Source organism: Beta vulgaris, chromosome 9, assembly GCF_026745355.1.
Source record: "Beta vulgaris subsp. vulgaris cultivar EL10 chromosome 9, EL10.2, whole genome shotgun sequence".
In the NCBI taxonomy this organism is placed as follows: domain Eukaryota; kingdom Viridiplantae; phylum Streptophyta; class Magnoliopsida; order Caryophyllales; family Amaranthaceae; genus Beta; species Beta vulgaris.
In genome coordinates this window covers 20,266,577-20,286,873 of record NC_079210.1, presented here as the reverse complement: position 1 = coordinate 20,286,873, position 20,297 = coordinate 20,266,577, and the positions used below count along the sequence as shown (strand labels likewise).

The following is a 20,297-nucleotide window of genomic DNA, read 5'->3' as shown; positions in this document are numbered from 1 at the left end:
GAAATAGAAATTTAGAGCTAATAAAGTAATAGTATTAAGTCAATGATTTTTTTGCTTCTAGATTCAGTTTTCGTTTTTCTTCCTCCAAAGTTGTATCCAATTATCACAATAAGGTTTTTCTTCCTCCTAAGCTCTAACTTGCTCAAAGAAAAACTCTCTCTAGTACCAATTCTGAGTTTGGTGTTTGGACTCAATCTATAATTTCCACATGTTTTACTTTATTGTTGCTAACTTTCTCTCTCAATCCTCTTTCTCGTGTCTTTTTTTCGCCAATTCACTCAAAAAATATCATGTAAATCAAAGATTTGAGGAACCATAAACTTTGTTGCACAACTCTAAAAAAATTACAATTTGATGGCTTCAATATTTTCTACTTAATTAGTGATCAACTCATAATTAAAATAATCACTTTGATTAGTGCTTAAACTTAGGATTTTTGAGAAGAGGTCTTAAAAAATAAGATTTGCTTCCTAATTGAAGGCTTTTGGATGGATGAGAAACAATCTTAATTGAAGATTATTAAGTCATTTTTAGCAAGATGATAAGTTTGAGATGGAATTTGGAGATTGTGTTGCCTAATCGAAATTGGGCCATGTTAAGCGAGATACGTGAAACGACCTAAAATCAATTTAGGAGGTCATAATTACCTTTCTAATTATGTCAAATTACATAATTGATCCATTTCAAGATTGTGGAGAACGATTTTTAAAATGTAAGATGGATCATCATACAATTTAACTTAGTTAGATTTTCAGTTTTTCCTATTAATTGAGATTATTGTGTCATTTAATTCATATAGTATGATATATTAGGCCCAAAATGCAATATTTGTAGAATTTGTTTCTCATTTTATTCAAAAAGAATTGTAGAATTATTTATGAAAATTATGCATAAACATCTCCATATTTTCATTAACTGAATGATGTAATGACTATTTAAAAAGAAACTATTATTACAACAAAATTTAAAAATTCTATGATCTATACAAATCTTCAATCTTGATCTTCACCCTGATGCTCCTTGATCTTCATCTCCTTGAATGAGCTTTGGAATTCGTGTTTATTTGTAAACTTGTGAAAGTTAAAGATTAATTAAGTTCTTTTTAATTTAATTTTTATGATGATTTTTATTGATTTTTGTTTACTTATTAAAAATGATTCATTTTAAGAGAAACATAAAATTTATTGAATTTTAATTATCATTTTCGTAAAAAAAGAAAATATTTTTAGGTGAAACTTGAGTTGATCACTTTATTTCATTTTCTAGATTGTACTTTTGTTCTTGTACTGACTTATAAAATTCATAACTTTCTGTATAAAGCGTGAAATTGAACATGTGATACAACTATGGATAGTTCAGTGCGTTCTTTATGTCGTGTCAATAGTTCACAAGCTTTTAGTGACAACGCAAATCATGGTGAATTTTATACTAAAATCGGTCAAGACAGAGCTTTATCCAATTTGTTCTTTGAGACCTAACTTATTGAATTTGGTTTGATGTAAAATTTGATACAAACATTCTAGAAAGGAAATTTTCACTTAAATTGGACATTTTTAAGACCCTTTTATTTATTTATTTCCTTAACTGAAGAGAAAATCATTGTTCTGGAATCTAGTGATTTGCATGAACGATGTTGTAAAACTGAGAGAAAATTGTATAAAATTTATATGAACTTTATTAAAAGAACAAGTTCATGTGGTACTGGATGAAGTCAATTGTTCACAACTATTTTCTATGATTTTTAATTACCTATACAAAATTCAATTTTTAGAACTTTCAAAGCCCAGTTGCTAGAAACATCTTGAACTTTATAAGAAAAATATTACATCCTAAAAACTATTTATATAATACAGAAGAAAAATGAAATGAAGTACAAAATTGAAACTGAAAACACATTTTTGATGATGAATAGCAAATTGATTAAGAAAAAATCACATAAACACATTGTTTCCTAAGAGTCTCCCCATTAGAGTTGACTATTATAGGTGGAGTGATTTAGGTTGGAAATAAACCTATTATGACTTCCACACACCCAAATCACTCCTAAAATTTGAAAAAATAAATGATAAGAAGAAACAAAGAAAAAGTTACTAGATGATTAAGAAAGAGTAATAAAAATAACAAAAACTTAAATTACCTTGCTAGCTCAATGATGCACTCCCTCTTGCAGAGTTTTCTACTTTGTTTTTTGTGATTTTCTTACTTTCTAAGTGAGTTTTTAAGTTTACTTAATTACAAATTAAAACCCCTTTTTGTGCTTTTCTTTGATGAACTTCTTACTACTAATTACATTCCCAACTTTTTTTTTTCTTGAATGAGATTTTTCTTGAGGAAGGAACTAGACAACATGAGCGTAGTATTGAAATTGTGAGAAGTTGAGTGGGAAATTATTGATTGAAGTTGTTTTTGTGGGTGAGTAGTTGTTTCTTTTGAGTGAGAAGGTTTTGTGAGTGAGAAGTTGTTGGTGCTAATGAAAATAAAATGGGGTATATATAGGAAAATCAAGTGATGAATTAGGGTTTCAAAGAAGTACAAAATCAGATTTTTAACAAAAAAAAATAATCTGATTTTTCCATCCTAAATCACCCTAATGACCCTAATGACATCATCAAATATCTTCGAAAACACAAATATTCTTAGTCTTTTTGGATTTCTCATCAATGAGGCAAAATCAGATTTTCAGAAAATATTCTTCCTAAAACACATCCTAATACGTTGAAATGTATCGAAAAACGTGAAAAACGAAACTGGTTGGATCGATGCGCCAGAAGCCTGCACTAGGCGCATGGCTGTGCGTCTAACGCAAGGCATTGTTGTGCGCTAGGCGCATAATCAGTGTCTGGTGCATGGTCATGTGCCTGGCGCATAATTCAAATCCGCTGGAAAAAATTCATATTCTTGCCTCTTACACATGGGATTTGATTCTTATTCTCACTCCTTTTCATGATTATTATTTCTTAACTAATGGATATAGGATGTGATTAGTGGGTAAAGAATATATTCTTATTATTTATTCGATGAACAATGACTTGACCATTAAGAAAACTGATTCCTGCAAGTTTGGAGAGATGATAAAAATTTTGGCGCCCTATCCTCGTTTTTCAAATTTTCGAAAAACTAACTTGAAATCATTAACAAACATTCGTCATATTATTAAAGACGAACATGATTCGTCAACGAATCATTTTATTAAAATCAATGGTGGTAGTCATTGACTATGATTTTCGGAAAATTATATTTTTAAACCGCGATTGTCTAACTATCACATAAAAAATGGAAAACCACACGATGGAATGAAACCACGTTAAGAGACAAAACGTGCCTCTGGCGGGGCACCCTCCACTTTGTACGACAGTTGAAATGATTTTATTTCTTTTTAAAAAAAAAAAACTTTATTGTGTTATTTTATATATAACATGGGTTCAAATTTTGGCGTCACAATATTTTCTATAATTATTAATTAATTGAGCAAGTTTGCGATTTTTTGGATCTTATTTTTCTAGGTATTTAGGATTTTCCAAGTTGTATGCCTCCATTTAAGTAGAGAATTTGTTTTTATAGGGAAAGTAGAGAAGTAGATAAAGCTTAAAGTTGTATTGTGATGTTATTTAAAATTCATACAAAGTATGAGTTTTTATGCTTCATCTCATATGATATATTAGAAATAAAATAAAATTTTGATTATTGCACATATATTTGAATTTGAGAGCCCATTCTAAACGTTATATTGAAATTAGAACAGGGCATCCAAAATGTTCAAGGCCTTAGTTTTCGTGTCTACTTTGGAGGAGTTTATGCTAAAACTTTGTTGCATGCCATTAACTTCGCATCCCACATAGTTTTATATTATTTTCAGTTTATATCTCACTAACTTATCCTAAATAATAAATATCCCTTATCTTTTATCAGATTTTATTGATAGATTACGAGATTATCATGATTCTAGAAGATTAAGGAATGATAAAATATGCTTCCAGGATTTTTTATAATAAAAGTAATAACTAATAATAAATTTAATATTAATTAATCATCAAGGATAATCATTGGGCTTTTGAAATAGATTTGAACACTTCTTTTTTCCAAAATGTTTTAAACCATGTTATCGGACTTAAAAGGTTTTGAATAAGGCTATTTAAATTTCTCTTCTTCAATCAGGACCAATTAAGCCGATGCTATATTCAAATCATCGAGTAATAGATGCAATTTTGTGTCACACTTAATTATGTAATTTAATTAGCATTTGCATATATTTGGACATTACTAGGCATACAATATTACAATTTAAAGTGTTCAGGATTACACAATGTTTTTGTTAATATGTACTTAGTTATTATTGTGTTACACTTAATTTAGTTGTAATTAATTTCTTTAGGTAATGTATATTTGGATACATAGAATTGAATTATACATGGTGATCTAAAGCTAAAACGAAATTAAAGATAGTTTTCTTCCAAATGTAAATTACATTGAGGGAATTTTCACCAAGTATTATAGATGAAAACAAAATTTGAACATTAACAAGATACAAATATATAATACTCATAAGCTTAATTTTTTTTAATGTTATAATGCCCTTGTATGAAGTTGTATCCTAAAACTACGATTGCACTCATTTAAACTCTAAATAATAAATAAAAACAGGAAAATTCTTCCCCTATAGGATCAATTTCGAAGAGATCATCTACTACAATAAAATTTTATGACAGTGATAAATACTTGTGCTTTCAAAATATCATCTTAGCAAATAAATTAACCCGTACTTCTTTATGAAACAATCCCATACATTACCGAACCCAATGAGAAATTCTATTACTAATTATTTTTGGAATGTGCTTTTCACGCTTTTCACGCTTGTGGAAATAATGAGTAACTTATCACTATCTCTTTTTGTTTATCTTAATTTCCTTTTCTCAATATTCATTGAAGATCTCTCCATACTATAAGTGGTAATGAAAACCACTACGTTACTTTCAAATACACTCTATAAGTCTATTTGGTCCAATATTTTTTTATGAACTTCATTAAAATTTAAAAGTAAAAATAATCAATAGGGCAAACAATTAGTGACAGAGGGAGTATAATTGTTTTCATATGTAGGAGAATCTATGTGTCCATGTCATTCAAGATTGATTTAGGAAGACCTATTCAATCATGTTCCATATAGTACATTTTATTCTCTGCTAGATAATATAAATATTAGGAGTAAGACAATTATATTGTTTAACTTCATATATTGTAATGCAATGGTAATTACATGTCATAAATACAATCTATAAAAAGCATAAAAGTATTGAGTTAAACTTATTATATCTGATATTACCCTAGGGAGAGAGTTGATACAAAAACATATCAATCGAGATAGCCCGTGATCATAGATATCGGGACTAGGCGTAAGCCTCTCTTCTTCAGGTCGACATATTCTATATGATTGTGAAAAGAATTATTGAGGTTATGCTCGCTATTTATATCATCGTATTCCACATGTTGATCAATTGAAATTTCGTTGGCCTGCATTATAGATATTCACCAAAATAGATTATGTCAGTTACGCATATATTAAAGTAACAATACATTTCCTTGTATAGTAGAATCTAGGGATCAGGGGTGTTTTGTAGTCGGTGCAAGCTGCGCGATGGCATAGGGCCCTAGAAAGAAGGGCCCCGTAATTATTAATCGTTGTCGTGAGCATACTGTGCAAGTAAAATTCTCTAGGTCAATAGTTGGGTTTTGATTAAATTCCTAAAATAATGTGGAAGTTTTGCGTTTGACTCTCACATGACGTAATTTCAATATGATATCATTAATATATTTCACACATAGTGTTTTCTAGCTGCATCCTACAAGCCTATCACCCTTCTAGCAATGCAAGACTTCGCCTTATGTGCTACATTACTCACCCATTCTTGTAAAGAAAAAATGCAAGCTTATGAGTGCAATATTACTCACCAATTTCTTTCATTAAGGCATAAAAGCACCAAAGCTCTTTGTAATTTTTTGATATTATATTTATTTTAGTAATACCTTTTGATATCTCTGTGAAGAGTTTCAATAGACGTGTATATAATTTGTATATAAGTTGCCAGATTTAGTTAATTTGTTGATTAATTATATAGAGAATTCAAGATTTGCAACAACTCATAAATCTCTTGGTAATCTATACTAATATATTAAAAGGCGTGCGTAAACGAGGAACGGTGCCATGTGGCGCTCTCCCTAGGGAGCTTTAGTTCATGTAATCCATGTACAATAAAAAAAAATAGAAATTGCATAGTATAGGTTTTGATCCCATGACCTCATGGTTCATGTACTAAAGTTTTAACCACTATACCAAGTTGTATTTAGTGTTATCATATCAAAGTATAATATTAATAAATGGAAATAATTCTTACCCGGGGCATAGCCCGGGCCTAATAACTAGTTTAAATAACAAATTTATGTCATTTTCCCCAAACAATTAAGGGCTCATATACAAAAATTATACAGGGCCTCTATTTTGTTAGCTCGCCCCTACTAGGGATTCAAATTTGGAGGTAGATGTAGTGTTAGAATTTTGATATCTCAAGTTAAAGAAAAACGCTTGACGTACATTTAGATAAATAATATGTGAGGAAGGTAATTGTTTATTATGTGGGATTTATAGACTACTTGTTAAAAAAAAAAAAGACTTATAAGAGTTCCCAAACTAATAAAGTGGCAGACAATGTAACACAAGCTTGTCAATGTCCGTATAGCTAATATGAAGGTCATGACTCCCTTGGTAGAGAAAGGCACATTAGGACAGGGAAATGAGTTAGGGATTTTATTATATATTGACTTACGAAAATGGCATTTATTATATTTTATGACTTGTAACCTTTGGTCTACACAAATTACAACCTTTATTGTTGGAAAGAAAGGGTTGTTTTTTCTGTGAACAAATTTAGACTAGATTGCCGGCAAATAGAAATGAATTGGTTGGAAAGTGAAACAGGCGTTTGTTGTAGACATTTTACCAAATGTTAAGGCTTCCATGGCAAATATCTAGACCCAAGGGTGGGTCGTGTTCCATAGGCACCATAACCAATGGTGAGGCTTCTTTGGTAGGCGCATGACCTATAGTTTAGCCTGAAATGGTAGGAGCTTGACTTGTGGTTAAGTCAGAAATGGTTGACGCCTAAGTGTTTTTGTTTTCTGGAAGATAACATCAATGTCTTGACCATACAACCTTTTGCTCCCTTTCTAATTTATGTTGATGATAAAAATTAGATGTTATTGTGTTCTTTTGTGTTGGTTAACTTTTAATATAATTTGTTATATTTAGAATTTCTTTTTATCTTTTGCAATTTGTCCTTACCTTCAAATTTGTTAGGTCCATAACTATCCAAATTTGTATGTTTCCATAATAACAATATTCGGATAAAAACTATAGTGACATTTTAATATTATAATAGGTTAAAGGATTTTAAAAAATTAATTATTCTATTTTCCATCATAATTTTTCCCTTTTACAGTTTAAAATATGTAAAAAAGACAGATCATTATCTTAGCAATAGCCTTTTCATATCCACTACGTTTTTATATACTTTGATCTACTTCAATATCTTCTAAGTTTAGGTAAATCGTTTTATATACTTTGATCTACTTCAATATCTTCTAAGTTTAGGTAAATCATAAAATACAATAATATAGTAAAAATATTTTGAAGAATGGTTTTATAATCAAGGGATCACTAGGTAATATATCAACATATATCTACTATTGGTTGTAAAGTACCCGTGAATAGGATCGTGATCTTATTAACTATAGGCGATTCGAAACTAATAAATTTTATAAAGTTGGAAAATTTTCATAATATATTGTACATGAATATATTATTGAAAAATAAAAATGTGATCAATATATTTGGATATATTGTTCGTAATGTGATTATAACATATAAAATGTAGGAAAAATTGATTTAATCAGTCCAACTATGGGCGTCTTGCAAAAATAGTCTAAAATATCGTTTTTATTGTTCAATCTCAACTTCGAATGTTGTTTTGCAATAGTAGTCTAAGAAAATCAAATACCTATTGTAGTAGACACTTTGCCATTTTTTCTTTTTTTTTTTCCTATCTTCTTCCTCCCTCCTCCTCTCCTCTACCACCCACCCCCACCCTTCCGCCCACTACCTCTATTTCTCCACCTCCCCTGCCACCGAAACCCATCCCTTTCCCCTACCCCAGCCACCCCTCCCCCCCGTCGCTAAAACTCCTTGCCCCACCCTAGCCACCCATGCCCCTGACCTCGAAATCCCTCCTTTAGCCCTCCACTACCATCTTCTTCCCCACCTCCCATTTCCCCTCCCTTGCCACCCCTCCCCTGACCTTTAACACTCCCCTCCCCTGCCACCTTTCCCCCAAGCACCCGAAACCCCTCCCCTGCCCCTGCCCCCGCCACCCATCCCCCTACCTTTGAAACCCCTCTCCTTCAGACCAGTAAGAGAAGCAGCGACTAAAGGAGAGAGATAGAGAGAGACAAACAAGGTGGCTTTCACAGCCGTATCACCAACAAGGGTTGCACGACCCATCACCGACAACCAACAACAACCACGCCGGTAGAATCCAATCAATAGTTGCAAAGAGAGAGAGAGAGATAGAGAGAGAGAGAGGATGGGGGAAAGGCTTTCATGGGCTAGGGGTTTCGGGTATGTGAGAGATAAGCCACGAGAGAGAGAAATTGATTTTGGTTTCGAGTTTGCGGGGACGAAAGTGGCGGCGCCGAGAGTGGATTGAGTTGCCGAAGAGACTTTTTGGAACCGTCTAAGTAAGTCATTGATGGATATGTGGTACAAAGTTCATAATACAAAATTTTTGAGTGCATTCTATCGGTTCTTAGCTCATTCAAAAGAAAGCTTTTTAGAATCTCAAGGAATTCTTAATTTGTCTTTGTTACTCCATAATAGAATACCAGTGGGACATCAATTAAGATGTCGCTTGGGTGGAAGGGAGGGGGAAGAAGAGGGGTGGCAGGGGAAGGGGAGGACAGAGAAAGACTGAAGGAGAAGGTAGAAGAAACAGGTCGAAAAAAAAAAGAAAAAAGGAAAATAGGTATTTTACTGGTTTAGCAAGTCACCAATACACTCAAACCACCAGTGTAAAGAAGGGGTTAAAGTTGGAACTGAACAATGAAAAATGATAGTTTGGACTGTTTTTGTCAGGACGCCCATAGTTGGGACTCTTTAAATCAATTTTTCCTAAAATATAAATAACAATTTAATGTAAATTAATTAAATTTTACATATTCTTTTCCAACAATTTAAATCACAAAATTGGTCCAAACGAGTCCAAAATCATACCAAAATTGAATTTTGTCTATAATGTGGAAGGTTCTGGTCTCCCGTCCAACCTCTTCCGGTTTGGTTCGGTCTTGAGCCATTATACACCACAAATTGTTCTATTTAAGTATATATTCCTTTTTCCTGCTCATTTATTCTTTTAATTTGAAGGTCTCTCATTTTGTTTATTGTTTACCTAGAACCACGGGGATGGTAAAATAACAAGACGATAGTCTTAATTTAGGAAAAAGGCATATTACGCTAGGGTAATAATATTACAAATTTCATTGAAGGTAGAGTGTTACCATGTGACTTCCACTGTCGTTGTCCATCTTTCGGGAATTTATGTCCATTCTCTTGAAGCACATAGTGATCTGTACCAAACACAAATTTGAAAAGATTAAAATAACTCTTGAAGCACATAATGATCAATAATTCAGTACTCCCAACATATTCCCAACTCATCAGCTTGTGGGAGTTTAAAGTTTGAATTTTTTTCATCCCCTTGCAGAGCTTAAAGTTTGAAATCAGACTTGTTTGAAAATTGTGTTCATTTACTGTTTGTTATACAACTTTGCATTTGAAATTTGATTATCGTTTATGGTTTACTCGGTCTGATAAATAAATGGTACTCAAATTGTGTTAAATTGATTAATTCTCATATAAATGGGTGCATGAATCATCAAGCAAGTGGAGAGTATGGTTTACTGCCGAATCAGGCTCATTATCGTTATGACAATTCCTACAAAGAAAAAATTTGTTTAATCAAATTAGTTTGTGTTTGTTTTATCCTTAATACCAATTACTGATATCTTATGAGTTATGACTTTCAACTAGTGTAGTTTAGCCTTCCCTTCTATCAAAAAAACTAAAACTTTTACCATCAACTTTAATTGTTCCAAATTCAAACTCACACTTTGTTTTATTATAATATAGATGTTCAATAATTATTTTCTCATTTCTTTTTCATTATCAATTCAAAAATTTTTTAATTATTATTCGCAACAATTTTATGTCTCACTCTCAAAATAATATTTCACTTTTATCTATATATCTATATAAACCTAGAAAAATAAGCTTAGTTGTCATCAATTTAGGCTATCAACGCTATTTGTCATCTTTAATCAATTCCTCCAAAATTTTGAATGTCATGTGTCGTATAATGGTTGAACATGCTGATGTGTCATCCTTCCCTTCAATCCAAAAGTGTGCCATATATTCCTTTTTAAACTTTTCCATCCAATAAGATGATCAATCAATTAAAAAATCTCCTAAATTCGGTAAGTTTTTTTTTTACCATTTACTTCAATCATGGCAGCCGTTGATATTCAATAATTAGATTTGATTTTTGAATCCCAAATCACAACCCCTAAAAATATACCATGATTTATGGATTTATCCATTATTTAATTCGATAATTAATCCTATATACTTCATGTATTATGCTACTACTAATGCATCTCTTTTATGTGTGGCAGATAATTGATTTTGGATTCTAAAAAAATATGCATTCTTTAATTAAAAATCAAAATCAACTTTTATATATCCTTATACTTTTCGCTGGATTTTTGGCCTTATATATATATATACCATAAATTACGGGTATTAATAAGCCGCATTTTACCCAGACTTTTAGCCTTATTTAATGGCCAACAAAAAAGGCTTTTACATCGATGGAAAACATATAGCATTGAGATAATTCTTTAATTTTCATCAAACTTTATACATGAGATTATATATTGCTCACCCTATCAATAATGACATAGAAGTAATATTTTAGATTTGTTACTTTAGTCATCTAAGTAGGGTGAATTTATAAGGCACAATATAATTAAATTGTTTATATTTTGATTATTGTCATGAGTGTTCTAAAATGAAGGCTCATTACAAGTTCATAAAGTTAATAAATATGAAAATTGAAACCTAACTAATGCTATCATAATCCATATTTCAATTTCAAACTAAAAGGAATGGAGTTTATTTGATTAATGTTATCCAGATTGTTGATAGATTAAAAAGAGTTTCACCTCCCTTTAATTAAAGAAACAAAAATTTATATTTCAAAGTGGATAATGTAAAATTCTTATTTTGTGAAGTACTTTATCCGTACTTTTTAATCAACTTTTTTGTAAAAAAATTGTGGTTCATTGATCCACCATGGCATTAACTAAATCAGCAGCTCAACACATGGGTCATAAGCCAATTTTAATATATATTTAATATACAATTAAAAACATCAAATCACAAGCTAGACCATGATTATAGAAAAAAAATCTTAAATCTTAAATTTATGAAATAGAAATTTTTTCTTGCAAATTGCGCAGATTTGAATAGGGAGAATAAAAGTCTATATGAGTTCAAATTCAATTTCTAAAGAAGAAGGCAACTTGGGAATGCACGAAAGCTACTCGCCAAAGTTCCTGAATACAATTAGATGTTTGAGCTTACCAAATCATAACATAACAAAATTACACATGAATATGTTTTTCGTTAACTATAAATCACCAAAGATAAACTAATTAGAGTTTATGAATAGTGTAAAAGTAAAACCATTGCAAGTTAAAAGAAACGAAAGAAGTATAAAACAATATATTTGAAATGAATTTAATGTATTATTATCATTATTGTAAAAAAAATTATGTTAAACAACATATCATCTATATTTATAATATTATCTTAAATTAAAATTACTTGCTAAATAGATAATCTGCGATTGCATGTGTCAGGTTCTACTTTATAATTTATAATAACTTATATGGCCCGTAGAATTTTTTTAATAACACTTCTACATTAAATACGCTGCTCAAAAGTTACACATATATATTTACTTTTATTTAAAATTAATTAATATAAATGGGGTGGATGTTTTGGCATGTAAAGTGAATCTTTTGGAGGACAAGACAGGTGGTGGGTTGGGTATCAGAAGGTACTGATATAGAAGTGAGTAGTGGAAAAGGGATGGTTTTTTATTTTGTACTTGCCACGGGTGATGGGTGGGCATATGGATGACTTTATCTCCCTTTAATATTTAAAGATACCATCATATATGATCAAAAAATATATAACATGCCAATAACAAATGTATTATCCTATTAGCTGAATATTTGAAACCCCCACTTCGAAAAAAGAAATTAAATCTTAGAGTATATGAAACCCTCATAGCTGATTTCCTATTCACATATTAAAACTTTTAGGCTTTACGAAAGTTGTAGGTGGATACGCTTATATAGATAAAAAAAAAACAAATTTTGGAATTATCTTTCTAAAGTAATATGTATTTATCTTTTCCATTTTTAACTTCTAAATCATCATTTTTACAGAACCATGGGTGGGGTTTTTGGCATTACCAAGATCGATCATAATGTGGATGCAACATAAGTACTCAATTGATTTTTCTCCAGGAAATTAGCGCACTTGCTAACGGGATATATTATCACATCATGCAGCTTTGGGATGACATCCATAGACTTTCCACAACGAGGAGGTATTCTTTTTTTGCAATTTTAATTAGTAGTTTAACACTAACTTAATATTTCAAAATCGAATATAGGTACGTACTACAACTTAGAAAATTTATGAGAATAAGTTCATTAGAACATAGTAATGAAAACCTATAACTTCTACGTTACTAATGTTGCTTTGACAATTTTCAAGGGAAAGAAAGAATGAGAAAAGAAATAGAGGAAGAAGAAGAAGACAAAAATACAGGAACGAGGGTGTATATATCACGAAGTGGTGGATGATAAAAGTATTAGGATTAGTAGGTTTTATATTCAATTACTCTTTGCGCAATCAGTGTAGAATAAGTTTATATCAAACTATTTTACTTTTGGTCAAAACAAGTCACTTTCAAGTCCAAATGGGTCACTTTTTAGTTTAAAATGGGTCATTTGTATATAAAAGACAACTTTTAACGTTAAACAAGTCAGTTTTGTATAAGTAAATTGACCTTTTTACGGCAGAAAGTTACCCATTTTTTAAGCCTGGGTTATGTATTCAGACACGTACTATTGCATGATGTTGTTTGAAGAGTTACAAGCAAACAGGGTTTGAAAATACTAATATATAATAAAGATCGTGGCAACTCATCTGTTACAACCAGTGTGGTTTATAAGGAAGTTTTTCAAAATGTTTGAATTGTGTATTGAGTTGTAATTGACCTTATTTTTTATGTATCAATTTAGATAAAGTGCAATTGTTTTTTTTTTCATAATGTGTTGTCAATTCAATTTGATCAATCTCATTAAACAAAAATGTTGAAGACATTATTAATAACATGTCTCTTTTTGTCTGACAAATAGTTTATAATATCACATACAAATATGGCTCCCGTGCAAGATTATATATGTTTAACATAAAGGCATTTAGGTAGAATGAATTTCACTTCCCAAAATACTTCACTAACTTATTTTCTTTTTACTTTTTCATAAGTCAATATTTTGTTCGTTTAAAGTTTTTTTTCCTTGCCTTTTGTTTTCATTGTTAAATGGTAGTTTTTCTTTCTAAGCATTTGTTTGAATTTCCATTAGATCAATTTTTTTTCAACATTCACCCCTTGTTTAGATTACAGGTTGCCATCTTTGTAATCTTTGTTATTAAAATAACTAGTTGAATCTTACAATCCTAAACATTCTACGATAAGAAAGGAGTTTATCGATCCCGATCTCACATAGAATCTTAATTTTGTAGGATCTTTCATCCTACCCAACTAAAAAAATTCGCATGGTAAGACGTTAATATGATTCTACGGTCTGATCCTATCGTAAAAAAAATTCATAAAGTAATTTGACATATTATTTTTCTCCTATTAGATTTGGTTGCATGTTAGAGCATTGAACTATTATCACCATTTGTGAATGAAAAACGTCACTTAAATATATCTGTCTTTTACAATATTGTTATTTCTATTTTCTCCAATATTTTAGGATCTTACGATCCTACGATTCAATCATACCAATTCAATCCTACACCAACTATTAAGATCCAAAGTAGGATTGGTATACATACAAGGTAATACTTCTATGTAAGGCCATCTTAAACTAGTAAGACCACATTTTTAACCTTTGACTAAAAAAAAGTTAATTAGAGAAAAGGAATGTCAATTATACTTCATGTCTTTTCTAATGGAGAAAGTACAAGAAAGAGTGACGCTGCAAATGAATGAAAAGCTAGCAGCACCTTTTACGACGGAAGAAGTGATGGCGGCCTTGAAGCATATGCACCCCACGAAACCCCCGGGCCCCGATGAGATACCGACACTTTTTTACAAGAATTTATGGCCAACTATTGGGAGTGAGGTAATTTCTTATGTGCTATAGATTCTTAATAATGGCGGCTCTATTGATCAAATAAATCATACTCATGTTGTTCTGATTCCTAAGAAAAAAACTTGTGAAACAACAAACGATTAGCGGTCCATTAGTCTTTGTAATGTGTCATATAAACTAGTGTCTAAGATACTCTGAAATTAAATTAAACTCATCTTACCTTATGTCATTAGTGAGCCTCAAAGTGCGTTTGTGTCGGGTCGTCTGATTACGAATATTATCCTTGTTGCTCATGAATTGTTTCATTATCTTAGAAAAAAGAAAAAAAGGGGAAAAAAGGTTTTATGGTTATGAAATTACACATGAACAAGGAGTATGATAGAGTAGAATAAAATTTCATTAGGAGAATGATGTTAAAGATGGGGTGTGTAGAGAGTTCTGTTGATTTGATAATGAAATTTATAACTTGTGTATCCTACTCTATATTGTAGAATGGTTTTCCCTCGCCAAGGTTTCACCCCTCTCGAGGCCTTCGGCAAGGGCATCTCATTTCCTCCTTTATTTTTCTCATTTGTGCAGAGGCTCTTATCCCTCCTTTGGGATACTGAAACTAACAAACTTGTTCATGGAGTGAAGGTAGCGAGAAATGTACCCTCTATTTCTCACTTATTTTGCACAAATGATAGCCTTTTATTCACGTGTGCCTGTGATGAAGAAGCTGAAACCATTCTTGACATCCCATCTTATGAAATAGCATCGGGCTAGAAAATAAATTTCGAGAAATCGGAGGTTTCATTCGGTCGGAATGTGGATACAAATTTGCAGAATATGCTTTAGTTGAAGTTGAATTTCACGGCTGTTAATGAGCATGAACAATATTTTGGTGTTCATAATTATGCTGGTAGATCCAAGAAAGTTGTTTTCCAAGTCATTCAATACTAAGTCTGGAAGAAGATAAGAGGATGGAATGAAATGTGCCTTTCAAGAGTAGAAAGGTAAGGGCTATTAAAATCTGTTTCCCAAGCAATTGCCACGTATGCAATGCAGTGCTTCAGAATATGGGAAAGTATTATCAACTCTATGAAATCGTTGTGTATGAACTTTTGGTGAGGACAAGAAGAAAATGAAAGGAAACTCGGTCGCTATGATCAGTTGGGAGAAAATTTCCAAATCGAAGCGAGATGGTGGTCTGGGAATGAGTGATCTTAGTGCCTTTAACACGACCCTACTTTCAAAACAATTTAGGAGACTTGCCACTAATCCACAATCCTTTGCGTCCATGGTTCAAAGGGTAAACAGTTCCCAAGGTGCTTGGTTTGGGATGCTACAACCCCCCCCCCCCCACACACGCAAGCTTCACATGGAAGTCAATTATCTCTTTTGAAGAGTTGATAAAAGGTGAGTCATCGTGGGTTGTTGGTGATGGTAAGTCTATTCGACCCACACAGGATGCATGATTACCTAGATTACTTGGAGGTTGCCTTTTTTCAAGTCCCCCAAATGAGGAGAGTAGTCATCATGTGGTAGCAGACTGGTTGAATCAATGAATGGCAAGTTGATGACCTAGAAAGCATGCTTACAAGGGAAGAATTAATGCAATAAACTCCATCCACATACCCACTTCAACCAAAAGTGATATATTAGCATGAACTCATACAAAAAATGGAGCACGTACTGTGAGAAGTGCATACCACCAGCAAATGGAAGTGCGGAGTAAGAATATCGGAGCTTCATTAAGAATTAAAATTCAGGGGGTTGGAAGAAATTCGGAGTGCCCGAGTCCCCCCGAAAGTCAAGAATTTTGTATGGCGTGCGGTACACAACGACATCATATCCCCACCAAGGCATTGCTTACAAGACGAGGCTTAGATGTGGATGAAATGTGTCCAAGGTGCGGTGAGGCAACTGAAATAACCATTCACATGGTGCTCTTATGCAAGGAAAGTAAAGCACTATGGAAGTTATCACCTTTTAGACTTGAAGTAGAAGCCTGAGAACTTGATTTTAGTGAATGGTGCTTGACTTTCCTCAAGGCAAATAAGTATGAACGAGCTTGGGAGATACACATGATTTTCATGTGGCAGGTTTGGTTCTTACGCAATCATCGGGTGTTTGAAGCGAAAAAAAGTTACCCAAAGATTGTGGGAGAAAGAACCATGAGGATGCTTGGGGAGTACGAAGCAGTAACTCCGCGAGAAAGTGTGAATGTGACTAGGCCTGTAATGAGGGAGGAGGAACATGCTTGGCAGGCGCTGGTGAAAGGGGTACGTGTGGAAACTCAATACTGACGCAACTCTGAAGGAGGGAAGAATGGGGCACGCATAGTGGTTCGTGACCAATGTGGGGATATGGTAATGGCAGGCGGAAGAAGAGAAAGTGTGGATCGCCCCCCTTCTTGATAAAGCCATGGCGATGTTTTTTTTGGGCTTAAATGTGCCTTTGATGCGGGGTTTAGAACGATTGTGGCTGAAAATGATTGTCTCACTCTCATCACTCTCCTTGAGAAGAAAAAGACTGAGTGTTGTTATGCCCAAGTAGTAGATAATGACATGCTGGCTTTAGCTTGTAATTTTGATTTCTGCAGTTTTCGTTTTGCTAGAAGGAATTGTAATAACGTGGCACACTCACTAGCCAAAGCCTCTCTTTGCTTTGAGGAGGAAATGGTTTGGATGGAGGAATAAATGTCCACTTGAGTTTATGCCTCTTGTCTTTAAGGACAAGGAATAATAATGAACTAGAAAATTTTCCCTTAAAAAAAACAATAACAGGACCATGCAAAATTGAGAGTGTTCAGACTCATTAGTGAAAAAACATAAAATGAAAGCATTCAGACTATTTTGGGACAAATGAAGTAGTTTATAATAATAACCAATAAGCTAAAATGACATATTTCTTATGTTTTATTAGATGTTATGCTTGTGTAGTAATTACTATTTACCAATTTATTTAGTTCGGTTTGTTATTCCTTATGTAAAAAATAACATAGCCAATAGGATCTTGTTTGGCTATCTTAGTACATATTTTATAATATTAATTTTTTATACCTCATCCGTTTTTTTTACATGCTACACTTTCTCTTTTCACGCATGGTAATTTGAGAACATATATCTCTAATTTTGTTTTTGTAAAAAGTATAGAAAGTGCATATTAAAAAATACAAATTAAGACAAATCTAACAAGATAGGACATGACTATATTTTTGTTCACGTATAAATCATAAACGATGGTCAAATTTGAAATTTGTAAATAGTGTAACATACTAACATGTAAAAATAAAGTAATTTTTTTACTATGCATAATTAGATATATTATTGGCAAAAGTAATATAGCAACTAAAAAACAAGAAGTATATATTGCATACACGAAAGACAAATTGTGAGACAGAAGAATTGGATTCCAAGGGAATTTAAAAAACTGACCTTGGGGCTATTGACGGGAGAGGAAGCCGTATCTTCGAGAGAGTCATCAAAAGGAATCTCTTGGGCTCTCTTGTTCTTGAAATTTAATCTCTTAGGCATATTAGGTAAACCACCAATAGAAGAACACACAGCAGCTGAAGCCAAATTATTGATATTTTTCTTTTTCCATTCAGGGCCTGAACCTGCATCAGAGACCATGGAAGCAGTACTCACAAAACTGGAACAACAGCCTGAATAACTGTGGTTTTCCTGTTGCGTATAAGCACCACCTTCTTTATTATATGCCGAGAAATCTTCAACATACTGCGTCCACCCGCTCTCCTCGGCAAGATCATCCGCGTCCGTCTTCGATTTTGATGGGGAGATGACTCGGTTTGGGGATGAAGAAACAGAGTTTTCCATGATCAACAAGCTAAGGAAAGTTGTCAGAAAGCAGAAATAAAGCAGGCATAGGTAGCTATACGCCTCTAGCATGTGATCGTGTATGGGAGGAAGACTTTATTGCCGGCCTTTGCATTATAAGAGAAAAAAATTCCGTTAAACTAATGATAAAAGATTAAAGAACAATTCAGGGGAAAAGGACATCCATGTTGCAGAATCTTTGTTGCCGGGAACAAAAGTAGTTATGGAAACAATAATCAGCAGTTAGTTAGTTAATTAGTATACGATCGAGAAACGGTGCAGTTTATTGTGACAGGAAACTAGGAAAGTTAAATGCCAAAGTCTCTGTTTCATTGACCATTGCATTTTGTTGTTGGCATGTATCTTTCACTGAAATTTCAATTAGCACAATATTTGGACTTTTTGGGTTTTCTGACTTTTATAACGAATGAATCTTGGGAAAGTATCTATATCAAATCTATTTATATTTAGAGCTAGTCTCGAGTAAGGCTATGTTCAGTTCACCTGAAATTTTCTGATCTGAACTTATATAATCTGATCTAAATTTATTTTTTCTGTTCTGTTCTGATCTGAACTGATTTGATCTGATTTACATGATCTTATCTTTTAGATTTTTCTCAATATCTAAGAAAAAATATAGTCATGTGGGGTCTCGTTTGATTCGTCTCAATGAGTACTTTATTAATATTCAATTATTGCAATTTTTACTAATATGTAATGATAGATATTCAATAGTAATAATGATTTTTAAATATAAGCATGATCTGAACTGATCTGATCTGATCTGAACTTATTTTTTCTGATCTGATTAGATCTGAAATAAACAAAAATAAGGTGAACTGAGCATAGCCTAAGATAGTCTCACAATAATAAGAGTTAACGTCATACCAATTAGTTTAACACTGCGGCTAAGTATTTAAGTCTTGCAAAAATTCTCTTCATTTATACTTCCTTCGTTTCTTAATAAGTATTTCCTCCGTTTTTTAATAAGTGACACAGAGAGAAAGTGAGGGAATATCAAGGAGCCTAAAGAGAGAAAGTTGGAACCACTTGTTCAACTAAACAAATTTGAGTATTCGATAAAGTAGGTAGGTGAAAGAATTAAATGATGGCAAAGATGTAATAAAAAACGTGTCACTTATTGAAAAACGGAGGAAGTATAACATAAAAAAGTGCGAAAATACCAAGAAATGTAGAGAGAGAAAGTTGGTAACACAATCCACAGTAAAGTAAGGTAATTAAAGTGATCGAGCAATCAAGTTGTTGTCTCCTCTTGCTTCTTGGTGGCATATTTGCAATAATATTTAACTTTTTGTTTTTACGATTTTAAGGTTGGTTGCACTTACTGTGAGTCTGTGACTAGTCCAAATAAGAAAAGTGTTGCACTTACTAAGAAACGGAGGTAGTATATGTTTTTATTTTTTTTATTTTTGAGGCCTCCTTTCGAGAATCGTGTGGTAATTAAGAAGAATTTCCTCTAGTCTGCCTAGCATGGGGTCACTCAAGAATTCTTTGCATTTATTAGTCAATGGCTACAACCAATTAGTAAACCTTAAATTCATAATGATTGACCGACCTAACTGTTACTGTAGTATCCCAAAAATTTAAACTCGCTTAAATTAAATAATAATTATTAGTGGCTAAATTTTTCATTTAGTCATAAGTTATGACTGAAATCTTGTTATTCTATATCCAAGTAATGAAAAGTAGTTCGTTAAATATATATATATATATATATATATATATATATATATATATAATATATATATATATATATATATATATATATGACAAGAGCTGTAAATAATAAAAAATTATGTTAGATTAAATAATTACATTAGTTAAAATAAGAAAAATAAAATAATAAATAAATTAATTACTACACAAATTGATGGCATAAAAAGGAAAAGAAAA

At 32.1% G+C, this 20,297-nt stretch overlaps 1 protein-coding gene across 1 annotated transcript; it reads right to left on the bottom strand.

The window, feature by feature from the left end:
• Positions 1-5,094: 5,094 nt before the first annotated feature.
• On the bottom strand, positions 5,095-20,097 carry LOC104903343 (vascular-related unknown protein 1). The gene is made up of 3 exons (XM_010691370.4): positions 17,982-20,097; positions 9,601-9,669; positions 5,095-5,508 (listed from the first exon to the last, which is right to left on the bottom strand). The coding sequence occupies exons 1-3, from the start codon at positions 18,453-18,455 to the stop codon at positions 5,350-5,352; spliced, it is 702 nt and encodes a 233-aa protein (XP_010689672.2). The 5' UTR covers positions 18,456-20,097; the 3' UTR covers positions 5,095-5,349.
• Between the last annotated feature and the right edge of the window lie 200 nt (positions 20,098-20,297).

Excerpts from the sequence above, each read along its gene's own strand:
- LOC104903343 (XM_010691370.4), bottom strand. The coding sequence starts at position 18,455 with ATGCTAGAGGCGTATAGCTACCTATGCCTGCTTTATTTCTGCTTTCTG. Across the intron at positions 9,670-17,981 it reads CTCCCGTCAATAGCCCCAAG|ATCACTATGTGCTTCAAGAG; the intron begins GTCAGTTTTTTA and ends TGTTTGGTACAG. Across the intron at positions 5,509-9,600 it reads ACGACAGTGGAAGTCACATG|GCCAACGAAATTTCAATTGA; the intron begins GTAACACTCTAC and ends TCTATAATGCAG.